General features: G+C 43.0%; 1 protein-coding gene across 1 annotated transcript in view; it reads right to left on the minus strand.

The window, feature by feature from the left end:
- The window catches only part of DDAH1 (dimethylarginine dimethylaminohydrolase 1), a 122,730-nt gene extending 100,962 nt beyond the window's left edge, over positions 1-21,768 (minus strand). The window contains exon 1 of the mRNA XM_087820559.1: positions 21,301-21,768. Within this exon, the coding sequence (XP_087676685.1) occupies positions 21,301-21,768 (468 nt within the window). The remainder of the gene's footprint in view (positions 1-21,300) is intronic.
- Between the last annotated feature and the right edge of the window lie 344 nt (positions 21,769-22,112).

Consider the following 22,112-nt stretch of genomic DNA (forward strand, 5'->3'; position numbering starts at 1 on the left):
AAACATCTATCAAAATTCATGTTTTTATTATTGCTAATTCTTCTTTTTCATTCTCCCAACCACCTCTGTTCTAAAAGATAAAGAACGGCAGGAATTGAGTGAGAGGTTCTGAGAATCCGACTTATTTGTGTTTTATGAAGGATTCATTTCCTCCTCACACTGCTGGCCTTTGTCTACAAGGGACTGTTTTTCTATTGCTCTCCTTCAGTGCAATAGTCACATGAAAAACATCTACCCAAGTAAGCGGAGTCATAATCTGAAATGTGCTGTGCATCGGCGGGGGCCCCGAGTCCCCACAATGGTTCGGGACACTCTAGTGACTCAAGTGACCTTTCTGCTGACGGATCTGCATCACTTCCTTTGTTCTGGTTTTGAACTATATGGAATTGCAATAATGTGAATAATTTTTCTTCTATAAAAAACAACAACACAAAACACAGGAAATCTATAAAAACAGTTTTGACAACTGAGACACAATCACTTTTTAAATTGTTTAATTCAACTCAAGAAGATTACTTTCCTACCAGCAAACGCCAATTTACTGAACTGTACTAGAGTCAATTTAGTGAGAGTTCCAAGAAAAAGTTTATTAATTAAACTGAGCCAGAAGAAGAGTAGCATTTAATTGATAGCTAATTATTACAGGAGGTAGGGAAGGAGAAGGGGAAATAAGGGTATGTAGTCAAGTCACCTTACCGCAAAGTTCCCAGTAGGTTGATCTAATAAATACTTTAAAACAACTATGTGTTGGGCCTGAGTTCCAGTCGGCAGAATGGTCCCCCAGGGCAAGGTCAGTGACCAGGGATGGTTCCAAGAGTGGGCAGAAGGAAGAGTCAGAATGACAGTGGCATCAAAGGTCCCAGCAAAAGGGACCAGACTGATGGGTTCACCCCAGCATACGGCAGGCTAGTGTTTGGCCTGACACATTTACCAGGCAGATATACGAGAGGGCTGGCAATAACATGGTACCAGATGACTTGGCAGTCAGTTTCAGGGGTTTTCTTGCACAAGGACTAGAGGTAGGTCACCCTTGAGGTCTTTTGTGGGGAGGTCTAGACAAGAAATCAGCAGAGGGGGTCAAGATATAAACCAGTTAATGGGACCAGGGCACAACTTCAGCATATGAAATGAGTAAGGGTCACATCAGAGCAAGGCGAACAGCAGACATGATCAGGCTGATCCACTGACCTAATGACTAAGGTGTCCTTTAATTTCCTCTGCTAATAGCCAGACTGCTCCAAGAGCTTGGAACAACACCAAGACAACGGGTAAGAATGATGGATTTAAAGTGCCGATGCACAATAAATACAAAGTGAACAATATTATTATTTCTGTCATTTATTGTGGGTAAAAGGATTAACTAAGAGAAGATGGTTCGCACACTAGATGGGGTCCTGAAGGGAGACTGAAAACTAGACCTAGGCACACAAACAAACATGTTTGGTGCGTGGACGTCCAAGCAGGTAGGGCAGGCCCTAGAAGTCAAAGCTATCCAGAGGCAGGTCCCCATGGTGCTGGAGTACAAGGGCAGGACTCTAGTCCTCTACAGAAGGGAGAGGGAATATTCCTAAGAACAAAATCAGAGCTGTACACACAGGAGCAATGGCACGGATAGTGCACTGATTTCTCTTAATGAGTATAGGTAACATTGCTCCCAGAGCAAGACTGAAGAGAGAGGAGCAGTAAGAAGCTAAGGGCTTATCGAAGCCATTGGGAAAGTTAAATGTCTCAGTGGTGAGGTTAAGGGATGCTGGGCTCAGAGCGCTGCTCTAAGATACAGGGTGAACATCCAGGCATACTCTATGTGCATCTCCACTCCCTCAGCCAAAACGAAGGGGCACAGGAATTAGACAAGTTGTAGCATGTGTTATTTCTAGTAGTATGGCTTGTATTACTATTTATTTTGTTGACTTGGGGGTCTGTGTTACCAACTGAGACAAACACAGAGTTAGGGTAACATCCATTTCCAGAACAGTGACAATCTGTATCCGTATCTCTTATGTATTTTTCATGTAATTTTCCCATTGATTCCGCTCTGGGCAGTTAGTGTAGGTGTAGGGAAGGAATTAACTGTTGCTTCCTACTCCAAAGAGCCAGGGAGCAATGGAACCTTGAGCTGGGGCCATTCCCAGTATTCCTGTTCAGACTTAGCATGCCCTCTGGTGTGTACAAGTTAAGGTCAAGGTTCTCCATGGGTTACTTAATTATTTGGCAAGGAACCCTGCCAACAAGTATCAAGCCCAGACTAAATGCATGGCTGGAGACACTAGTCAGCCCCTCTGTGATTCTCCTGGATGGGGAAAGTTTCTTGGCTAACCTCATGGATGGAGCGGGTAGAAGGATGAATAGTTGCTGAGCTGAAACCCTATCTGCTCTAATACATGGGACAGCTGTCCCCTGAAGGCATCAAGCCTGTGTCTGTGGTATTTGTACCAGTCCGGTCTCATTAACCCAAATTCTCTAATGACTGGCATGGCAGTTCGTACCTTCTCTGTGGTACAGTGGTCAAATGCCTGGGCTTTGGAATCAGAGACACCTGCCTCCCCATTTCAGTGTCACTACTTAGTAACTATTTGACCTTAGGTAAGTCATGTGACCTCTCCTCAGTTTCCCCATCTGTAAAATGGGGGGAACTGCATGGGTGAGATGAAGTAGGGTAAACAAAGCAGCACACATAGCACACAACAAGTGATGGTCATGTGTGTTCTTGGAGCCCACCTAGCTCCCAAACTCTACTTCCAGAGTGCATATTCTTATATGACTAGTCCCCCATGTCTCTCGCAGCTATAGACCTCTTCCCAGGAGTCCCATAAAACAGCTAGTCACTTAACATGGGGAGAAAAGCCAGGCACACTCTGTGCTACTTCTGTAGATCCTGCTATCAAAGTTCTGAGAGCCATCAGGCAGGCTGGGGGGCTCCAAGGGCTGGTTCTAAGGCTGTGGGTCCAGACCCATCTTTAGGTGTAGTGGCAGGTGATCAGAAGCAGCCACTATGTGACACCCACAACCATGATCCTTACAGGGTGCTTTCACATTCATTTCTTCAGTTAACATCAGCACAACAGAGGTTGAATGAGAGCAGCATCGCCAGTTTACAGATGGGAATCCTGAAGTCCACAGCAGTCCCCTACGAGCTCTCAGCTGCACAGCCTTTATTTTGAGTAGAGTTTTTAAGACTTCTAGTCCAGGTCCTGTTCAATGCCAACCTACCTCTCTGCTGCCTGAGGGAGGGTCACTGGTAACACCATATCAAGCCAGTTATTTATCATTTGAACAACAAATATTTACTGCTCACTCTTTAATAAGAGGTCTTGTTTAAGAACTGATACTCAGACCCTTTCTAGCTAAGGTCTCTTATTAACTTTATACAAACTTCTGATGCAAGTCATCTTTTTCCTTTGCAACACTTACCACTGTTTTAAGTACACACTATTTGTCATTATTTTATGTTTCTCTCCCCAATTACACTATAGGTTCTGTCAGTGCAGGTGTCGTATTTGTTTACTTCATCAGTTTTGTATATAGCAGGCACTAAACAATAATCACTTGTTGAATGAATAAAAGTAATGTTATCCTTTCTTACAGATGACAAAACTGTATCCAAAGGTTATTTGCCCAAGTTCACCTTTCTCCTAAGTGGTAGATCTGCCTTTAGAGTTGACTGAAGCTTTCTGAGAGTAGCCTCTTTCTCTCAGCGTCCCTCTCACAAGGTTTTCAGAGCTTAGTGATCACAGTGTGAGGGACGCTGCTCAAATCTAGTCAGTTAGAAACATCAAGAATAAGCTGGTCATCTGCAGTCCATAAGTAACAGTGTTACTACTGACATTATGTACAACCTATCACTTATCATAAAAATGTTACTGGTGTAATCATATTTGTATAGGACATCATGGCATTCAGTACATTCTGGTCCTCAACACCCTTGGGAAAGAAGCAGAAAGACATTTTACTGGAACCTGAAACTTGTGAGTTGCCCAAGATGATGTAACTGAGAAGTGGCACCAAGACTCAACTCCAGGCGGAATTTCACCTTGCAATGTGAGAAGCATTTTTAAAGCTCTTAAAAATGGAAAACATATTAAATGGGTAAAGAAGCTGGAAATGTGAATTCAAATCTAAACACCCATATACAACCAGTTCAAGATCAAATGGTAAATTTGAAGGCAGAGATTCTATAAGTATTCATTTACTCAGAAGATTGGAAGTATGAAAAGAAATTATAGAAGGGATGGTATCTTTTGATTCAGTTGAGTGTGATGACTTACTCCTAAAACGGTGAGGTGGAGAGACGGCCAGTGCCCACACCAGGTCTGCCTTTTGGGTAGCACAGGTGCTGGGAGACTGGCCCAGCTGCCCGCTGATGCTCAAGGGGATATTTTTAATGGTTTTTCCAACCTCCTGGCATGTTTCAGGTAGAGTCAGCACAGGAGTCCAAAATATAAGAGCCATGCTAGGCAGAGTCTTAATGTCCGGGGAGGCCACAGGAGGCAAGGCCACAGCCAAAAGGATACAGGTCTCCAGTTTCCAGGGAGAGAAAGTAGCAAGAAAAAAAGCACAACCTCAACCCTTAGGGATTTGAATGACTTCTCTCCAGAACGACAGAAAGCACGTAACAGCAAGAGGAGGGTTGACCACTGATGGAAGAGCTACTCTTGCATGGCCCGGCTAGGCACATTAACATATTTAATGCATCTAATCATCATAACTAAGTTATAAGGTAGCCAAAACCACACTAATTTTTACAGATGATGAAACTGAAGCTCAACTTGCTCAAGACCACACAGCTAATGAGCAGTGGAACCACAACTTGAATTCACAGCTGTCCCCTTCCACCCTCAGGGCACATAGAAAGAAGGAGAAAGCCCAGCTCTGTGAGAGAGGTGCACACGCTGGGGATGACGATGACTGAAGTACCTGAGATAACGTGGCACCTCAAGTGACGGTGGATTTAGGGAACGGAGCAAGCTGAATCAGAGGCAGGAGGGCAGATCATGGGGAGCAGGGGAAAGCAGCGGCAGTAGAAATGAGGTGGGGTCAACAAAACATGAAAATGCACTGGGCTCTAATGTGGTCCTTTTAAAAAAAAAAAAAAAGTTATTGATTTTAGAGAGATAGGAAGGGAGAAGTATAGAGAGAAAAAAACATTGATGAGAAATGGGCATGTGCCCTTACCAGGAATCAATCCAGTGACCTCTTGGTTCATGGGTCTGCACTCAACCACTGAGCCACACCAGCCGGGCTGCGGCCCTTTTAAAGAAGAAGTATGCTTTCTGAACACCTGCAGTCCCAGGCTGTAATAACACATCATAATTTGGTTTAAAAATGATCAAATCACTTCTAAGTGCATGTAAATTCTCTGTAGCATTTATGCGAGGGAGTCCTTGATAATTGAAAATGCCTGTTACTGGGAAGAGCCCAAGGCTTTCCACTTATTTTTTCACTACCTTTCCTACTGGTTGCTTTCTTCTTGTCTTCTCCATTTCCTGCATTTTGCTGCATTTAGATGAGTGGCTTTACCTTCCCACTAGATAACAAAGAAACCAAACTGCCCACTTACTCAATGCAAGTCAAGTGTCTCTGACACACACTAAAATTCAACTGACGCTGCAAACAGTAGATTGTCAGCAAAAGCTAAAATGATAGCATTTATTTAAGTTTGGTCTCGGTCTCCTAGATAAGTAGATTTCAATGACAGTGACCCACAGTAAGAAATACAGTTTGCAGTGGAATCCACAACACACATTTGTATAAATAAGACAAAAGTTACATGAAAAAAACCCCACACCTGGCTGTCTTATGGGTAATGCACACACGGTGATATTTTCAATTTGACTCTAGTTCATCTACAAAAAAAATAAACAAAAAGTGGAGAGACCCACTAGGTTAACTTTATGATCTACTTATGAGTTGAAAACTGTATTCTCACAATAATAATCCAGACCCAGAATATGGGGACAAATCTATGGTGTTACAGGAACACCCAACAAGAGAGGGGTAAAGAAGGGTAGGAAAACTCCAGGAACTGCTTCCACTCTTTCTCCTCCACGGACAGCTCCAGAAAACAGTGAAACGAAGGGGAAGGCAAAGCAATGTGGAGGTGATCACAGATGGACAGAGCCCAATGAAAAGGGAGAATGCATTTAAAAACATGTTTTTCCTGGCTAGTGATCCACCAATGTAATGTAACTCAAGAATCCCTCTAATCATTTTTTATGAGCCACATTACTACCAAGCATTATTCACAAGGAGAAAACTGATTTTTTCCAAACCCGATTTAGAACAAATATAAATTCTCTCTCTCTCTCTCCGTGTTTTTAAAACAGGCCAAGGGATGGTAGCTGTTACATTTGCGGAACTTCCAGCCATTAGGCTGACCTCAGGGCAGGCGAATGTTTCAGGGAGCGTGTACCGAATCATAATGGAGCCCTCAGCCACATGGAGGCCCGTAAGCTGTATCTTGTATGTTTTTTGTGCATTTACTTTCAAGAAAATGTTCTAACTGAAATCCCTACTTCTCCTCTCCCTCACCAAGAAGCTTCTCCCCGGGGTCCAGTTCAGCAGCAATATTAATCCTCACTTTTCCTGCAAGCCACTCAGAGGCTTCGGTTATCCAGCTCAGTGCTCACAAAGAAAAATGCAGACACCGACATGACAATCACACCACCCATTTTTTCTCATGCAATTATAGCTCCAAGATGCACAATTCCAAATCCTTTTCCTACAAACACACAATTTCTCTAGTCCCAGCCACACGTTGTTTGCCTCTATCATTAATGTCTCTTATAGAAATCTTCAAAGCACTCCTTTTGCGGGGGACAAAAGAGCATGTGTGAGGGAGTGCACTCCACTCTTAGTGCCAGGCTGCTCAGCTGCGCAAAGGGGGTTACCATTGAAAGTCAGACGATTTGTTTCCCTGTTGCCACAGATCCACTCGTTACTAACCAAATGCACTGTGAGAATAAGCTACAACCTGTATGCTAGTCCAAATGTCTCAGACTTAAATGAACACCATCACCATCAAATATTGCTGAAATAGGTTCTTTAGGGGAAGAAAATTAAATTTCCATTGGGCATTCTTCCACAAAGGCTTAAGGGGGGATTTCCACCTATTTAGTGTTGCAGAAGTGTGAAGAAAAAAAATGATAAAAACAGCGTTTTCCAAGATCTCTTCCTAGGCCTTTAGGCAATGGTCTGAAAATGACATAAACATTATAATTGTTTTAGCACATTCTGTGCTTTGACACATTCTGGGCTTCTTTGAACAGCAACAACAACAACAAACATGATCTGAGTTCCTACCCCCATTCCAAGAGTGCCCACAGCCAAATCCGGACCTTGGACCCTGAGGCTGCCAGTAGGAAGATGTAAGAGCGCAGCCCCTCTTAATGCAAGGGGTTCTGGGTGTGCTGCCATCACTGATCGAAGCTACTCCCAACAAAAGTGAAAGTGATGCAAGTTCAGATGGAAACCATGCCTTCCTGTCTCAATCAATGTAACATCCCTTAACTGGTTTAGAATGTTACCATTTGCTTCTAGCAAATGGTGAAGTCCACTATCTTCCTCCTCCTCAACTTTTTTTTTTCTTCTGGATGAACAGGGGTCCAAACAGCCAGGACATCATCACTATAAGGAGTGGAAATCAAGTGTGACTTAATATGCACAGAGAAACTTTTGCAATTTTGACTCCCAGAATGCCCTGCGAAGCAGGCATGCCCTCTAGAATCTCTAAGAAGAGGCTAAGTGGTGAAATCTGTTTGAAAGGAGGTAGAGTAGGTTTTCAGTTTTTTTCTTAACCATGACCCAGAGTAGGAAACATATTTTATATACCTAATCAGTACACATACAAACACAAATGTATACAAATGAAAAAAGTTTCACAAAACCATACTGACCCAACTATGTTGCTGTGTACTCAGACATTTTCTGTTGATTCTATTACAATAAAAATAAATGAGCGGTCATGATCCGCTAAGTGATTTCATGACCCCACAAAAGTAGGTGGAGGGCAGCAATCTGAAGACACACAGAGACACACAACCGTACAAAAAGCCTTGTCTTGAAGCTGTGCTCTATTCAGATTTAAACTGCTTATATACTTGGAGTGGCTTGGGAAGCTTGGAGATTAGGGGAGGGCTAAAACTGTACATTTAATCTGAGAGTAACATGGCAAAAAATGAAGAACTCAGTATCCTTTTGGACTAGGGCCATTCTTTCTCCCACCGTTTTTTGAGAGAAAGGGGGGCTGGAAAGTCAGGGCCCCTGAGGCGGACTAAGAGGGCATAAAGAAAGGAGAACACAAAAGCAAGAGCAAAACTGGTTTGAGTACCTCAAAATAAAGTACTAGGTTTAAGCTTCTTCACATAAAGCCCTTGAACTGGAAAAGATGTTTATATCACAGATAGCCTAAAATATGACCCAAAGCCAAACTGGAGTTATATTATTCTTTCTTCATAAAATGATGGTTCCTTTTTGACTAAAAAACATAATAATTAAGAAAATAAAATTGATATATTTTTTCTATTATTATCTTGTAACTGCGCCAAGATTAGTTAGTTAATTGATTACAGGTTTTCTTAATTTCAGGCCAAAAATGTCTATGTTTACCACAAGCATATCTGCAAGTTTTAAAAATTGATTACATCAAGATCTTACTATGTTCACAATCTTAATTCGTACATAGCTTACTACAGAAAGGCTACATTTAAATAGGCGTCTTTTATTTTTTTGTGTTTACTCAGAAATATAAATTTATGCAGTTTTGGAAGAGCAAAGTCAAAGCTTTTGCCTCCTGAAAATGAAACTCAATTTTAGCACCAGGAATGGAAATCAGCACATACATATGGAGGGTTTATAAGAAAGAACTGCCCTGGGCAAGTCAAGACTTTTAGTTATAACAGAAAACACAATTTACAACACATGCCTCACACCCACTTGCTCTCCATTTCTTCAAGCCACTGAGTCACGTACCACAGAAACATCAAATAGTACACACTGATGAAAGTGACGTGTGAGGGTAGAGATTATATGGGTCTGGGAATCAGGTTCTTTCAATGGCATTTATTTAAAGTCTTCTGTAGGAAAAATTATTTATCAAATGTGCTATGATTGGTTGAGTAAGCAGAGCTTTTGAAATAGGGTTAGCAAATTCAACTTCATTTCATAATGGATTGTCATTAGCAAAGCATGAGTTTATATGACTGGCTAATTAAGTAGAATAAGTATAATGTCTTAGGCTGAATAAAATTCACTATTTTTTATTCACTAAACTGTAATCCCACATCATGAATATAAGTTATAATTTCCCCTTCCATCTTCCTCCATCTCCTTCTTCCTTTCCCACCCTCCATGGGTCCACCCCACACATCATGAGTTCCAAAAGGAAAGTACAGCATCTCCAAGCTGGAAAGAATATTACATTATGTCACTATAAAAATCAAAACCAGTGTCCCTGACCCCTAGAACAGTGTTGTATCCCTACCATGCTGCCTCTGTGCCACGTACAAAGTGCGACCCATAATTATAGATTCACACTCAATTTAGGCTGCACTTGATTTGTATTAGTGTGAGATTCAAGGGTGTCTACTGCCAAGATGGAGATTTGTGAATAAAAACACATTTCAACATCAAATAGAAAATAGTTTTCCCTTACCTGCCATTGACATGGATAATGTTATATACAGTTAACCCTTGAACAACATGGGTTTGAACTGCAAGGATCCACTTATACATGGATTTTTTTTTCAATAAATATGCAGTTGGCCCTTGGTATGTCCAGGTTTCACATCTGTGGATTCAACCAACTACAGGCCAGTATTTTCCATCCACGGTCAGGAATCTGCAGATGTGTAGGACTGATTATATGCATTGTTTTATGTCATTTTATACAAGGGACGGAAGCATCAGTGGATTTTGGCATTCACAGGTGTCCTGGAACCAATCCCCTACAGATAATGAGACATGACTGAGTTTTAAGGGAGTCCTTAGTTATACATGGATTTTTGACCACTTGAGTAGGGCCCCTTAACCCCACGTTGCTTAAAGGTTAACTAGATACCTACATATTACAGATGCCAGATTTGCCTGACACATCCTAAAGTGGCAAATTTGACCAAGGGAAAATATTACTGCCCGGTCAAGTGACATTCTACAACCTCAAGAAATGAGTCTCAAACTTGGAGTCCACTCTAGGGTTGGTGACACTGTTCCCAAACTGTGCCAGTGAAGAATCCTAGAAGGGGTGCCAGACCCTTTTGGAGCATGTGATAGGAGAAAAGATGGGAGTACAGTTAGAAATGGTGTGTGCTAGGCCCCAACTCCTCTAGGCCCAAAACAGAAAATATGGTTAAGGATGTGTTTCTCTTGGTGAACTTGGAACTGGGGATCCAAAAATCTCAGAAATCTGAGAGGGCATGGGAGGGCTTTTTTCAATCCTCTATCCTTCCCAACATTAATGAAATTAATTCTTACTGTATTATCATCCTCATCCTATCTCATAATGCTCTCTATCTCTGAAGGCTACCCCTCTCTGCCTTCTCCTGGTTACTTCTAGCTCAAAAATTGCTCCTCAGAAGTCCTGGTGTGGGTCAGACACACCTCTCGGAGTTTCCATAGCACCACGCAGAGCTCTGTCATAAAACCCGTCCTCTTGCTCTGTGAGTGTCTGCCACCCGTCTGCCTCCCTGACTGTGAGGTCCTTGTGGACAACAGTGGAATCTAATTCATTTACATCCCCCCTGCACCAAACATTGGATCTGGTAAGTAGCGGATAGTTGCTGAATGCACAAACACGCATGAGTGATGCAACAATTATTCCTTCACCTTCAAAACGCACAGTCACTGTTTTAAATTTTTTTTATTGATTTGAGAAAGAGATCAATTTGAGAGAGAAACACTGATAAGCTGCCTTCCGCATGCACCCCAACCATGGATGAAACCCACAACCCGGGCATGTGCCCTGATGGGGAATTGAACCCACAACCTTTTGGTGTATGGGACAATGCTCCAACCAACTGAGCCACACCAGCCAGGGCAAGAAAGCACAGTCACTTTTACTGCACTCATAATTACTGCCACAAGCAAATTAGAAAACTGTATTTCTTTTTTTTTTTTTTTTAAACATATCTTTATTGATTTCAGAGAGAGGAAAGGAGGGGGAGAGAGATAGAAACATCAATGATGAGAGAGTCATTGATCGGCTGCCTAGCCCGCAACCGGGGTATGTGCCCTGACAGGGAACCGAACCCCGATCGCCTGGATCCTAGGTCGATGCTCAACTGCTGAGCCCTGCTCAGCAGGGCGAAAACTGTATTTCTTAAACAAAAGAAAAACAAAGGAATCAAGGCAAAAATGTTTTTGATGAAAGCAAAGGCTTATTTACTTGTGCATATTCAAATCAAGCAAAATATTGATGTATTCATCTTCATTGGGATGACAACTTACCGTTATGCCTATTCAGCTGCAAAATGGGATGTGCTTACAAGTTGCATTCCCCTTAATCTGCTAACCTAAACTAAGTCACGTTTGCCCACATGGGTTTGCTGGGCCAAATTAAGCCAACCCTGTAATGATTTGTACCATCTTCATACTCTGCTGTTCTGATTTCTCTGGTCATATTTGCTTGGATGATCTAGACATTTCAAAACAGAAGCCTAAAGCCTAGTGATTTATTCCTTTCCATGTGATGCTACTGCTCCTTCATCACTCAGCTTCAGGAAGACAATGTGCATTTTCAAATATTAAATTATTTGACAATGACGAAGTGAACGAGGATGGCATTACATGCACACATTTTTTAATGGAATTTGTTGTCTGAGATTACTCTTGCTTGTCCTTTTGAATGAAAAGTGCCTGTTTATGAAATGAGCCTAAAGACTCTGACAGATTTGATACCTAATACCAGTTTAGGGAGAGCAATGAAAGCCAACTTCAAAGGTCAGGGGAGCGTTTTGATGGAACATCAGAGATTTAGTTATGGTAAATAAATATTTATTGACTATTTGGGGTGAACAGTGAACGCACGGTGCTCTGCATAAGATGTAAATGAAACCTTTCTCTCTCATTATATTTCTGTTATTTTATCTTTAATTATGATACCTCTTGATTAGGGGAATGAACTCCAACACATACATGTCCAGATCTCCAGTCAGAAAACTAGGCTTTCTGAAGCAGTTACAGATTTTTATATTAAATTCCAGCACTCACTTTTTAAACATGCATCTCCAAGTTTATATTGAGGTTCATAAGAGGCCATGAATACTTTATTTACAATGCAGGCAGTGGAAAGTAAATCTGTTTGTTCAAAAATTTTAAGTAGCTTGTTCTCTGTTGCGGTTTATATTAATGGATGGATACCTACCATTACTATAATAAAACTAACTTTGAAGAAATCTGAGCTCATTAATAATTCAAAAACATGCAAAAGCAATTTTGCAGCATATCTGAATTATGAGGGATCCACTCTTGACTTCTTAGTCTTATAATGATTCTCTAATGATTCTGAGAATCTCTGCAGAAAGCTCATTTTCGCTAATAGTATCTAATAGAAATCACTCTCTACTCATCATGTTCTTTATTTCAAGGCTTTCAAGATCAACTGTATGGGAATAGGTTACATTATTGGATGCATCCCAGTTTCCAAGATACATCAACTTCCAAATGCTCACTGCCAAGGACATGTAGAAGAGTTGAAAAAGAAACTAAAAGGGAGTAGCAGTTGTTCCAACCAGTGGGAGGTAACAATTTATCAAGAACAGTTGATCTGCTGCTCTGCCCTGTGAGGAGCCTCCAGCACGTTCACTTCCTGTCCTGGTGAGAAAGTAATTTCTAATTATGGTTTATGGTAGTTTTCTCACCTGAAGTTAAACAGAAGTTGGAGGAAATGTATGCATTTTATTTATTTATTTATTTATTTATTTATTTATTTATTTATTTATTTATTTATTTATTTATTATTTATTTATTTATTTTAAATTTTTAAAAAATTTATCTTTAGGGTTGAAAGTATTACAGCTATTTCCCCTTTTTTATCCCCACTGATCCCCTCCACCCCACATCTGCCTCCTTCCCTTAGGCCTTCACCACACTATTATCTGTGTCAATGGGTTATACATATATGCATATAAGTTCTTTGATTACTCTCTCCCCACTCACTCCCCCACCCCCACCTTCCCACTGAGATTCATCAGGTTCATGCTTCTATGTCTCTGAATCTATTTTGTTCCTCAATCTATTTTGTTCATTAGATTCCACATAGGAGTGAGATCATGTAAAACTGAATCAGGAAAAATCAGAGAAAACCCGAATAGGCCAGTAACAACTGAAAAAATTGAAGCAGTTATTAAAATACTCCCAGCAAACAAAGGCCCTGGTCTGGACAGCTTCACAGGGGAGCTTTCTAATTCTTTAAGTTGTAGGGTTAGATAGTTTAATAAAAATTTTTCTTGCTTTTTGAGGTAGGCCTATAGTGCTACGAACTTCCCTCTTAGGACTGCATTCACTGTGTCCCATAGATTTTGGTTTGTGGTGTGTTCATTTTCATTTGTTTCCAGGAAGTTTTTGATTTTTCTTGATCTTATTGGTAACCCATTCATTGTTTAATAACATGCTATTTAGCCTCCATGTGTTTGAATGTTTTTGAGTGACTTTACTGTAGTTGATTTCTAATTTCATGCCATTGTGACCTGAGATGCTTGATATGATTTCAATCTTCTTGAAGTTGTAGAGACTTGTTTTATGTCCTAACATGTGGTCTATCTTTGAGCATGATCCATGTGCAATTGAGAGGAAGTATATTCTGCAGCTTTTAGGTAAAATGTTCTGTAAATATCAATTAAATCCATCTGATCTAGTGTGCCATTAAAGTCACTGTTTCTGTGTTGACTTTTTGTCTGGAAGATCTATCCAGTGAAGTCAGTGGGGTGTTAAAGTCCATGACTATGACTGTATTGCTGTTGATCTCTCCCTTAGAGTCCTTAAGGTTATTATTGATAAGTTCTTATTTATTGTCAGTTTAATTCTTTATGCCTATGTTTCTCTCTCTGTTTCTTATTACAGCAGACCCTTTAACATTTCTTGCAATGCTTCTATTTCTACTTCTAATTATAGCAGTCCCTTTAACAATTCCTGCAATGCTGGTGTGGTGGTGATAAACTCCTTTAGCCTTTTTTTGTCTAGGAAACTCATTATTTCACCATCTATTTTGAATGATAGCCTTGTTGGAGAGAGTAGTCTTGGTTTCAGATCCTTGTTTTGCATTATCTTGAATACTTCATGTCATTCCCTTCTGGCCTATAGAGCTTTTGATAAGAATTCAGCTGACCGCCTTATGGGAGCTCCTTTGTAGGTAACAGATTGCTTTTCTCTTGCTGCCTTTAAAATTCTGTCTTGAATTTTTGGCATTTTAATTATGATATGTCTGGGCATGGGCCTCTTTGGATTCTTCTTGCTTGGTATTCTCTGTGCCCCTTGAACTTGTGTGACATTTTCCTTCACCAAGTTAGGGAAAATTTCTGCTATTATTTCTTTAAACAGGTTCTCTAACCCTTGCTTAGTTTTGACCTTTCTGGCACTCCAATGATGTGAATATTCTTGCATTTCATGTTGTCTCACAGTTCCCTTAGACTGTTCTTGTTTTTTAATTTTTTCTTCTTTTTGGATCTCTGATTGATTTTTTTCCTACCCTGTCTTCTAATTCACTGATCTGATCCTCAGCTTCCTCTAATCTGCTGTATATCCCTTCCAATGTATTCTTTATTTCTGCTATGTCATTCTTCATTTCTGACTGATCATTTTTCATAGTTTCCATATCTTTTCTCATGCTGTTGAGCATTCTTACAATCAGTATTCTGAACTCTGTATCTGATAGATTGCTTATCTCCATTTCATTTAGCTCTTTTTCTGGAGACTTCTCTTGTTTTTTGTCTCCCCATTTTGGCTGCTTATTTCGGTTTGTTTCTATGTATTAGGTAGGCCTGCTAGGACTCTCAGTCTTTTTGGAAGATCTCTGGTGCAGGCCAACATCAGACGCTATTTGTGACTGACCCTGAGTACCTTGTTTGGAGCTGTCAACAACCCACAACTTGAGGTCCCCTCTGTTGGGGTTGGGTGAATTTGGAAAGGAACAAGATGCATACCAAAGTCTGCTTTTCCCAGGCCTGGGTCCAGAAGCATATCTGGCAAAGACTCAAAGCACTCTGAGGTCTGCCTCTGCCTGCAGGCTGATTAATCTGATTCTCTTAATGAGCCTCAGGCTGTAGAAACTCCAGGGGTAGGGAGAGAGGTTTTCCAGCAGGGTGGGGCAATTGCTTCCCCCTCAGGCAAAAGCTGCTTGGAAGGTAAATGTCTGCCTGTGAAAGATGTCCTCTGTAGTATGGCAGAATGACTGGGCACAGGAATCCAAAGGGGTGCCCTCTGAGCTCTATCTCTAGAGCCCACAACCCTAGATTCTCCTCACACAGCTCCAGTCCACTCTGCCCTCCCTCTGCTGGAGCCCAAGGTGAGTGGCTGCACAGGAAGCTTTAAGAGGGTACCTGCATTTCCAGCCATCTCTCCCTGGCAGACAGAAACCCAACTGCTTTTCACAGCCAGGTGTTATATGGTCACCTTTCTTAATTCTGGTGCTCTTGGCTGGGAAGCCCAACCTGGAGTTTAAGTCCTAGAGTCCTCAGTGGGACTCCCCCACAGCTGAGATATCACTCCGGACCTTCAGCTGCTGCCTGTGGGAGCCCAGCCAGCCCTCTGGCACCTCCGCACTTCCTACCAGTCTCTATGTGGTCTCCACTTTAGGTCCTTGGTTATGAGGGTGCTCTCCAGCTAGTCTTCAGTTGCAGTTGATTATTCAGGATGGTTTTTCTATATTTTAGTTGTAATTCCAGTTTGGTCCCTGGAGAATGTCAGTGTAGTTTCCACTCAGTCCACTGCCATCTCCGAAATGTGTGCATTTTAAAAAGCAGTCATCCAATCTGCTGGTACCATCATGTACAACTGTGCCTAGGCAATTTTGGGGTTTCATGTAAATGACTGAATTATTATATTTAAATAAAATGAGAACCTACTGTAATTTATGAGAGAAGGGTAGTAAAATAATTCACTTAGCTAATACCCAAGTTGAGTTATATATTATTAGTTTGTGAAATGGGATTTAGTTAGTTATTTATATGTTGATTTAACCTTCTGTTACAATTAGCCACAACTGGGAAAAAGGATTTAAGCAAAAATGACCTTTACATTCTCATGAAAATCTCAGTTCTGCCACATATTAGCTATGTGTGGACAAGTTACTTAACCTTAGTTACCTGAGTCTCAGTTTCCTTATCTTTTAAATAGAGCTAATAGTTAATACACCTTTTGGGATTCACACACGCATAACTTGGTACATGTTAACTAGTCATTAGCCATGATCTTGATGCTACCTTGCCTCTGGGATCAGCATAATTATTCTTTTTCTTAACCAAAGAACAAGCCCAGGACCAAAATATGTAGGTCTGAATAGTTAAGTACCCCAATAGAAGGGGAATTTCTGTCCAAATATGTATTGCTCACCCCTCCCACTTATGCCCTTATACACCACGCCCCGCCCATGTCTAATTCTACTTTGGGGATTTATTACCTTGTGCTAAGCATTACCTTCTTCCTAAAGAGGTCACCAACAAAGCAAATATTCTGAGAAAGCATAATTAAAGCCATTATCACTTTGTGAGAATGAGTGTGAGTGGTTTTTCTCCTACACAGAATATCTGACATACTAATATTTGGTACCTGGGAAAAGACAAAATAGCTGTGAAAGAAGGCCAAAAGGGCACAGGATATATTTCACAAATTTGCTTGAGTAAGCTTTCTCAGTTAATTATGTACTAGGCACTAAAAACCTTCTAGAAGGAAACTGAAGAAAGTGGCATTAGCAGTTGCCTCTATGGAAGGCAACTGAGTAGTCAGGTACAAGAATGGGGTAAGGGGGACAAGACATACTTTCAATGCATATCCTCTCATGCCTTTTGAATTTGGTACCTCAGGCATATATAATCTATCCCAAATTTTTAGTTAAAAAAAAAACCCAACCCCAATTGCCACATCCTGTCACTTATCTTACTTCAGCATTTAGATATTTGTTTACAGGACTTTGACATTTAGAAGTTGACCTTTTTTCCTCTAAAAAGTAACTTGGAATCATTTAAAACACGATTGGCTTATCAAGGTTAATGTGTTTGTTTCCAAAGTATTAAACATATTAAAATAGTCATATTCCTGAAAATATACTTATTAGACAACTAACATTTGATAACTTTCTGTATACACAGTTTTTTCACTAAAACTTAAGCTTCCTGCAGACAGGGCCTGTGTTTTGTTAATCTTTGGAGGTCCCATTGTGGCAAACACCGTTTTTTTTTATTTTTAAATCCTCACCAGAGGATATATATATATATTTTTAAAAGAGTGGAAGGGAGGGAGGAGGGGGAGAGAGAGAAAGAAACATTGATGTGAGAGAGACACATGTATTGCTTCCCTCCCGCCTGGGGACCAAAGTATGTGCCCTTGACCTGGTTTGGAGCTGGTGCTCTAACCACTGAATCAAACTGGCCAGGGCCAAACACAGAGCTTTTACAGAAAGATTACTTTCTTGAGTTCTGTTCTCAGTCCTTTTTTCCAAGGAAGAAAAATCATTAAATAGAACAGGATGTTTTGATTAAGAAGGGACTTCTCAGGAATTTTATAAAAACAAACAAAACAACAAGATTCAGAGACAGGGAAAGGGAGAAAACTATACTTGTAATGAAACTTTTGTGACTCTACTGACTGGGGATGCTTGAAAGCATCAAATATGTCATAATGAGAGAAAACTAAGGCTGATCTAAAGTCATGGACACATTTGTGCAAAAATATGTTTGTTGCATGACTATTGTGTGCAAGGCCTTGGGGAGAAAATGTTGAACAATACAGACATGCTCCCTGCCCTCACGATTTTCATAATAGTGGGGGATACAGAAAGGTGAGCAGGCAATTACCATATGGTATGATAAATACCATAAAAGGGAGTACAGAGGGTTATAGGTGCTCATAAAAGGAGAATAAATCCTAAGTTTGAGAAAGTAGTGTCTAATATTACAGAGATTGGGACTAGAGCTTTAGAGTCCTGCAAACCCAAATTCAAATCCTGGTTTCACTGGTTTCAGTCTACAATCTTGGCCAATTTATTTAATCTCTCTCAGCCTCAATTTCAACTTTAAAATAGGAATAATGCTATATTGAGTTTAAAGGGTTGATGTGAGCATTCACTGAAATGCATGTCATAAATCTGGCAGAATGTCTGGCAAATGGCAAACACCCAGTAAAGATTAGCTAATAATATTAATGGTAACAGTAAGCTGAGGACTGAAGCATGAGTGCAACCAGGTAGAGTGGAGGAGAGGAGAGAGAAATAGTGTTCTGGACAAAGGAGAAATGCATACTCAAAAACAATATGAGGCATCTGGGGTGGGGTCAGAGATGCAGCTGAAACTGGAAAGGCCATCAGAGCTAATCTCAATGGGTTTGTCAAGTTCATTAAAGGCCACTCAAGACTTTTAATCACAGGAGGGACAGGATCAGGTTTGAGTTTTAGAAAGACCAGCTTGGCCACAGTGTGGAGAATGGGATGGAGAGTGAGGAAAAACAGGAGGTGGGGGGGATTGGTGATAATAATTTTTAAATAATGCCTTGGCTGTGGAATTTCACAGTTAGGGAGGCGGGTGTCACATTAAAAAAATAAATAAAAATCAAACAAGAGCCTTAAAGTAATTATTATCAGCTTGCTGATATTAGCTAATTAGCATTTCATTCATTCACTTATTCATTCACTCAACAAGCATTTACTAACACCAACCAGGACAGCAAACTGGTGCTCTGAGACATTTCAAAGACAGCTAGTTACTCTGCATGGCCTGCTTTCCAGAAGTACCTCATCCAAAATGACTTGGTGGGAAGGTCTGTTGCTCTGGCAATCCAGGTCATGTGCAATGGCAAAGGCGTTTTGAGGAGAGACCACACAGCAACAGGAAACTCACGTTGGGAGGCAGTGCTACATAATAGGTTAGGATGGAACCCAAGGCATAAAGATGATGCCCCTTCAGCCGTGACGGGGAAATGTCACTGTGAGTATGTCAGTGTACATTAGACTGCTTACTGCTCAAGAAGGAGTAAGTCTCCCATGGTCCATCATTAAATGAATAATAACTAACATTCATGAAATGTTCTGTCCTACACATTCCAGGTGGGTTAATGAAGTCATTACAACAACTCTATGAAATAGGTATTACTAGGTCCACTTTACAGGTGAGAAAACTGAGGCAGGAGACGCTCCTCAAGGTAACAGAATTAGATACAGTCTGATGTTCTTCTCCACTACACTGTGTACCTCTGGTAGTGGACCACCAGGCTGATCTAAGACTAAAGTCAATTTAACATGTATGCCTCAAAAATCAGACAGGGAAGAAAGATCACTGCCCACTTTAGTATCAGGAAGGCCAAAATTTGGAAGTTTGTTTGAGTGTGTTTGTGTGTGAATGTGTGTTGTTAATTCTCACCCGAAGATATTTTTTTCCATTGTTTTTTTACAGAGTGGAAAGGAGGGTTGGGAGAGAGAGAGAGAGAGAGAGAGAGAGAGAGAGAGAAACATCGATGTGAGAGGGACACACTGACTGATTGCCTCCTGCATGCCCCCCGGCTGGGGCAGGGGAACTAACCTGCAGCCCAGATATGTGCCCTTGACCAGGAATCGAACCTGGGGCCCTTTGGTGTGCAGGCCGATGCTCTACCACTGAGCCCCACTGGCCAGGGCTGGAAGGTTTTATTATAGGAATAAAATGAAATGAATGATTAAATACATGACAGTCTCTTAACAGGAAGCTGGCCTACTACGCTCAACAAATGAGTACTGTTTTGAAAGGGTTTTTGAAATCTATTTTACTCTTAAGTGCAAACCACAGCTCTGCCATATGGCCTAGGGTATTTTAGAAAGTATTCAAATGGAGTTCCATGCTTATCACTTTAAAACAGAGTGGGTCACCTCACAGGCTCAAACATGGAGAGGTGTGGCAAAGGAGAAAAACGAGCTACGAGAATGAGACCTTTACTCTTCTAGTTTTCTGCTAAGGTGGGGTGAAAAAAAAGCCAATCATCTCGCTGTGAAATAAACAAAATGTGCTTATTCTCTCAGAACATATAAGGTTCTATTACCCAAGTAGCGAAGCATGTGTAGAATAAGCTCTTAGGAGGCATTTGCAATACGAACTAATTAAAGACAAAAAAGGGGGAAAAATATCCCTAACCCTCCACATATGAAAGAAACCACCAGCTTTCTGCAATGCCACTTGATGCCAATAGCAACAGCGTCTTGATCCTGGGCTCTCAGAGGGCAATGAAAAGAATCCCAGGCCAGATGGCATTTTAAAAATCCAATCTCACTCTGTGTCTTCCCACAAGCCTACCTTGTGTTTAAAGCCATCACAACCATTTTCACAAGCTGCAATATTTTAAAGTAGTCACTATCCCTTGAGAACACAGAAAGCTCCAATTGCTACGAGTTCATAAATATTGAGAATAAAAATTATGGAATTTGTGAAACAACAATTTCTAATTAAACACACACACACACACACACACACACAGAAAGCCGAGCGCAGCTTTTCAGCCTGGCCTGTTTCATTCTCACACTTGACCCCAGCTCACCAACAAACCGCTCTCCTTTCATTCATTCAGTTTCCAGTTCCTTTCTGAGGACTCACTCACTCCCCCTGAAAAGTAACTTGGGGTGCCCTAGTCTGCGGACACCGACACCCCGTTCATTCACCTGGCCCGCCCTACTCGCTGCTCCAGGCAGGACTTGGCTGGGGGTCAAGTGTCAGCTCCGGGCACTGGCCCCTGGAGTCCTCTCCAGCCTCCGCCAGCCCGCCTGCCCAGAGCAGCACCCTTCCCGCCCGGGATTCCCGGGGAGCCCTCAGGCTTCTATTGTCTTCGCCGCTTTGTATTCTTTACAAATTAAAACGCTTGTGAGATGGATTCCCCACCCCACCCACCTGCCCGAGGCCACGCGCTCGCGCTCCACCGGGTCCTCTCCAAGGCTCCCGAGCGGCGCAGACGGCGGGAGGCGTGAACCATGAACTTCTCTCCCTCCGACTAGCTCATACACACCCTCGCCCCCCAAAGGGAAGTTCCGAACTAGCCCGGGGGCCAATTCCGCGATCCCCGGGGCACCTCGGGCTCGGGCGGCAGGGGAGGGCCCCGCGCGCGTCCCGGCCGCGCCCCTCGCGTCGCCGGGCGGGCGGTTACCTCCTTCCTCCGGCTGGGCGCCCCGGGGCGGGTGATGAGGGCCGTCTCCTCGCACACCACGGCCACGTCCTCCACGAACACGCAGTCGGGGAGGCTCTCGTCGGCCGGCAGCGTCACCACCTGCAGCCCCAGCTTGCTGCCCAGCAAGCCCACGAAGAGCTGGTGCTGCCGCTCGGCGCGGGCGAAATCCACCTCGCCGCCCTTGGCGCGCCTCAGCGCGTGCCGGCAGAGGGACTCGGGCAGCCCCCGCACCACGGCGTGGGTGGCCCGGCCGAAGGCGGCGGCGTGGCCGAGCGCGGCCATGGCTCGGGGCGGAGGCGGCGGGGCGCGGGCGCGGAGCGGGCGGCAGCGGGTCCCCGGGGCGGCGCGCCGAGCCTGCGAGCGCCCGGCGGCTCCCCGCGGCAGCCGACGACTGTGGTGCGCACGGAGCCCGCTCGCGCCCGGCGCCCTGCCCGCGCGACTGAGCATGCCCAGAGCTCCCGCGGCCGGCCCGCGCGCACCCCGCGCGCCCACCCGGCGCTCCCGGGGCTCGCGGCGGCCGCGGGGGAGTGGCGGGGGCGAGCCCGGCGCGGCGAGCGGGGCTGGGGGGGCGGCCGCGCGTGGGAGCGGCGGGCGGGGAGGCGGGCGCGGGCTGGGGGCCTCCGCGAGCTGTCCGCGAATCCGGCCCCGACCTCACCTGTGCTCCGCCGCAGGTGCGCACCTCACCCCGCCTCCCGGGCCAACTTGGAGAGCGCGGCGGTCTTGCCGGAGCAGCCGGGGGCCTTCCTGGTGGACCAGCGGCCCGCGATGGAGTCTTTCTCTTGGATAGAGAC

The sequence above is a fragment of the Miniopterus natalensis genome, chromosome 9 (genome assembly GCF_054644295.1).
Source record: "Miniopterus natalensis isolate mMinNat1 chromosome 9, mMinNat1.hap1, whole genome shotgun sequence".
In the NCBI taxonomy this organism is placed as follows: domain Eukaryota; kingdom Metazoa; phylum Chordata; class Mammalia; order Chiroptera; family Miniopteridae; genus Miniopterus; species Miniopterus natalensis.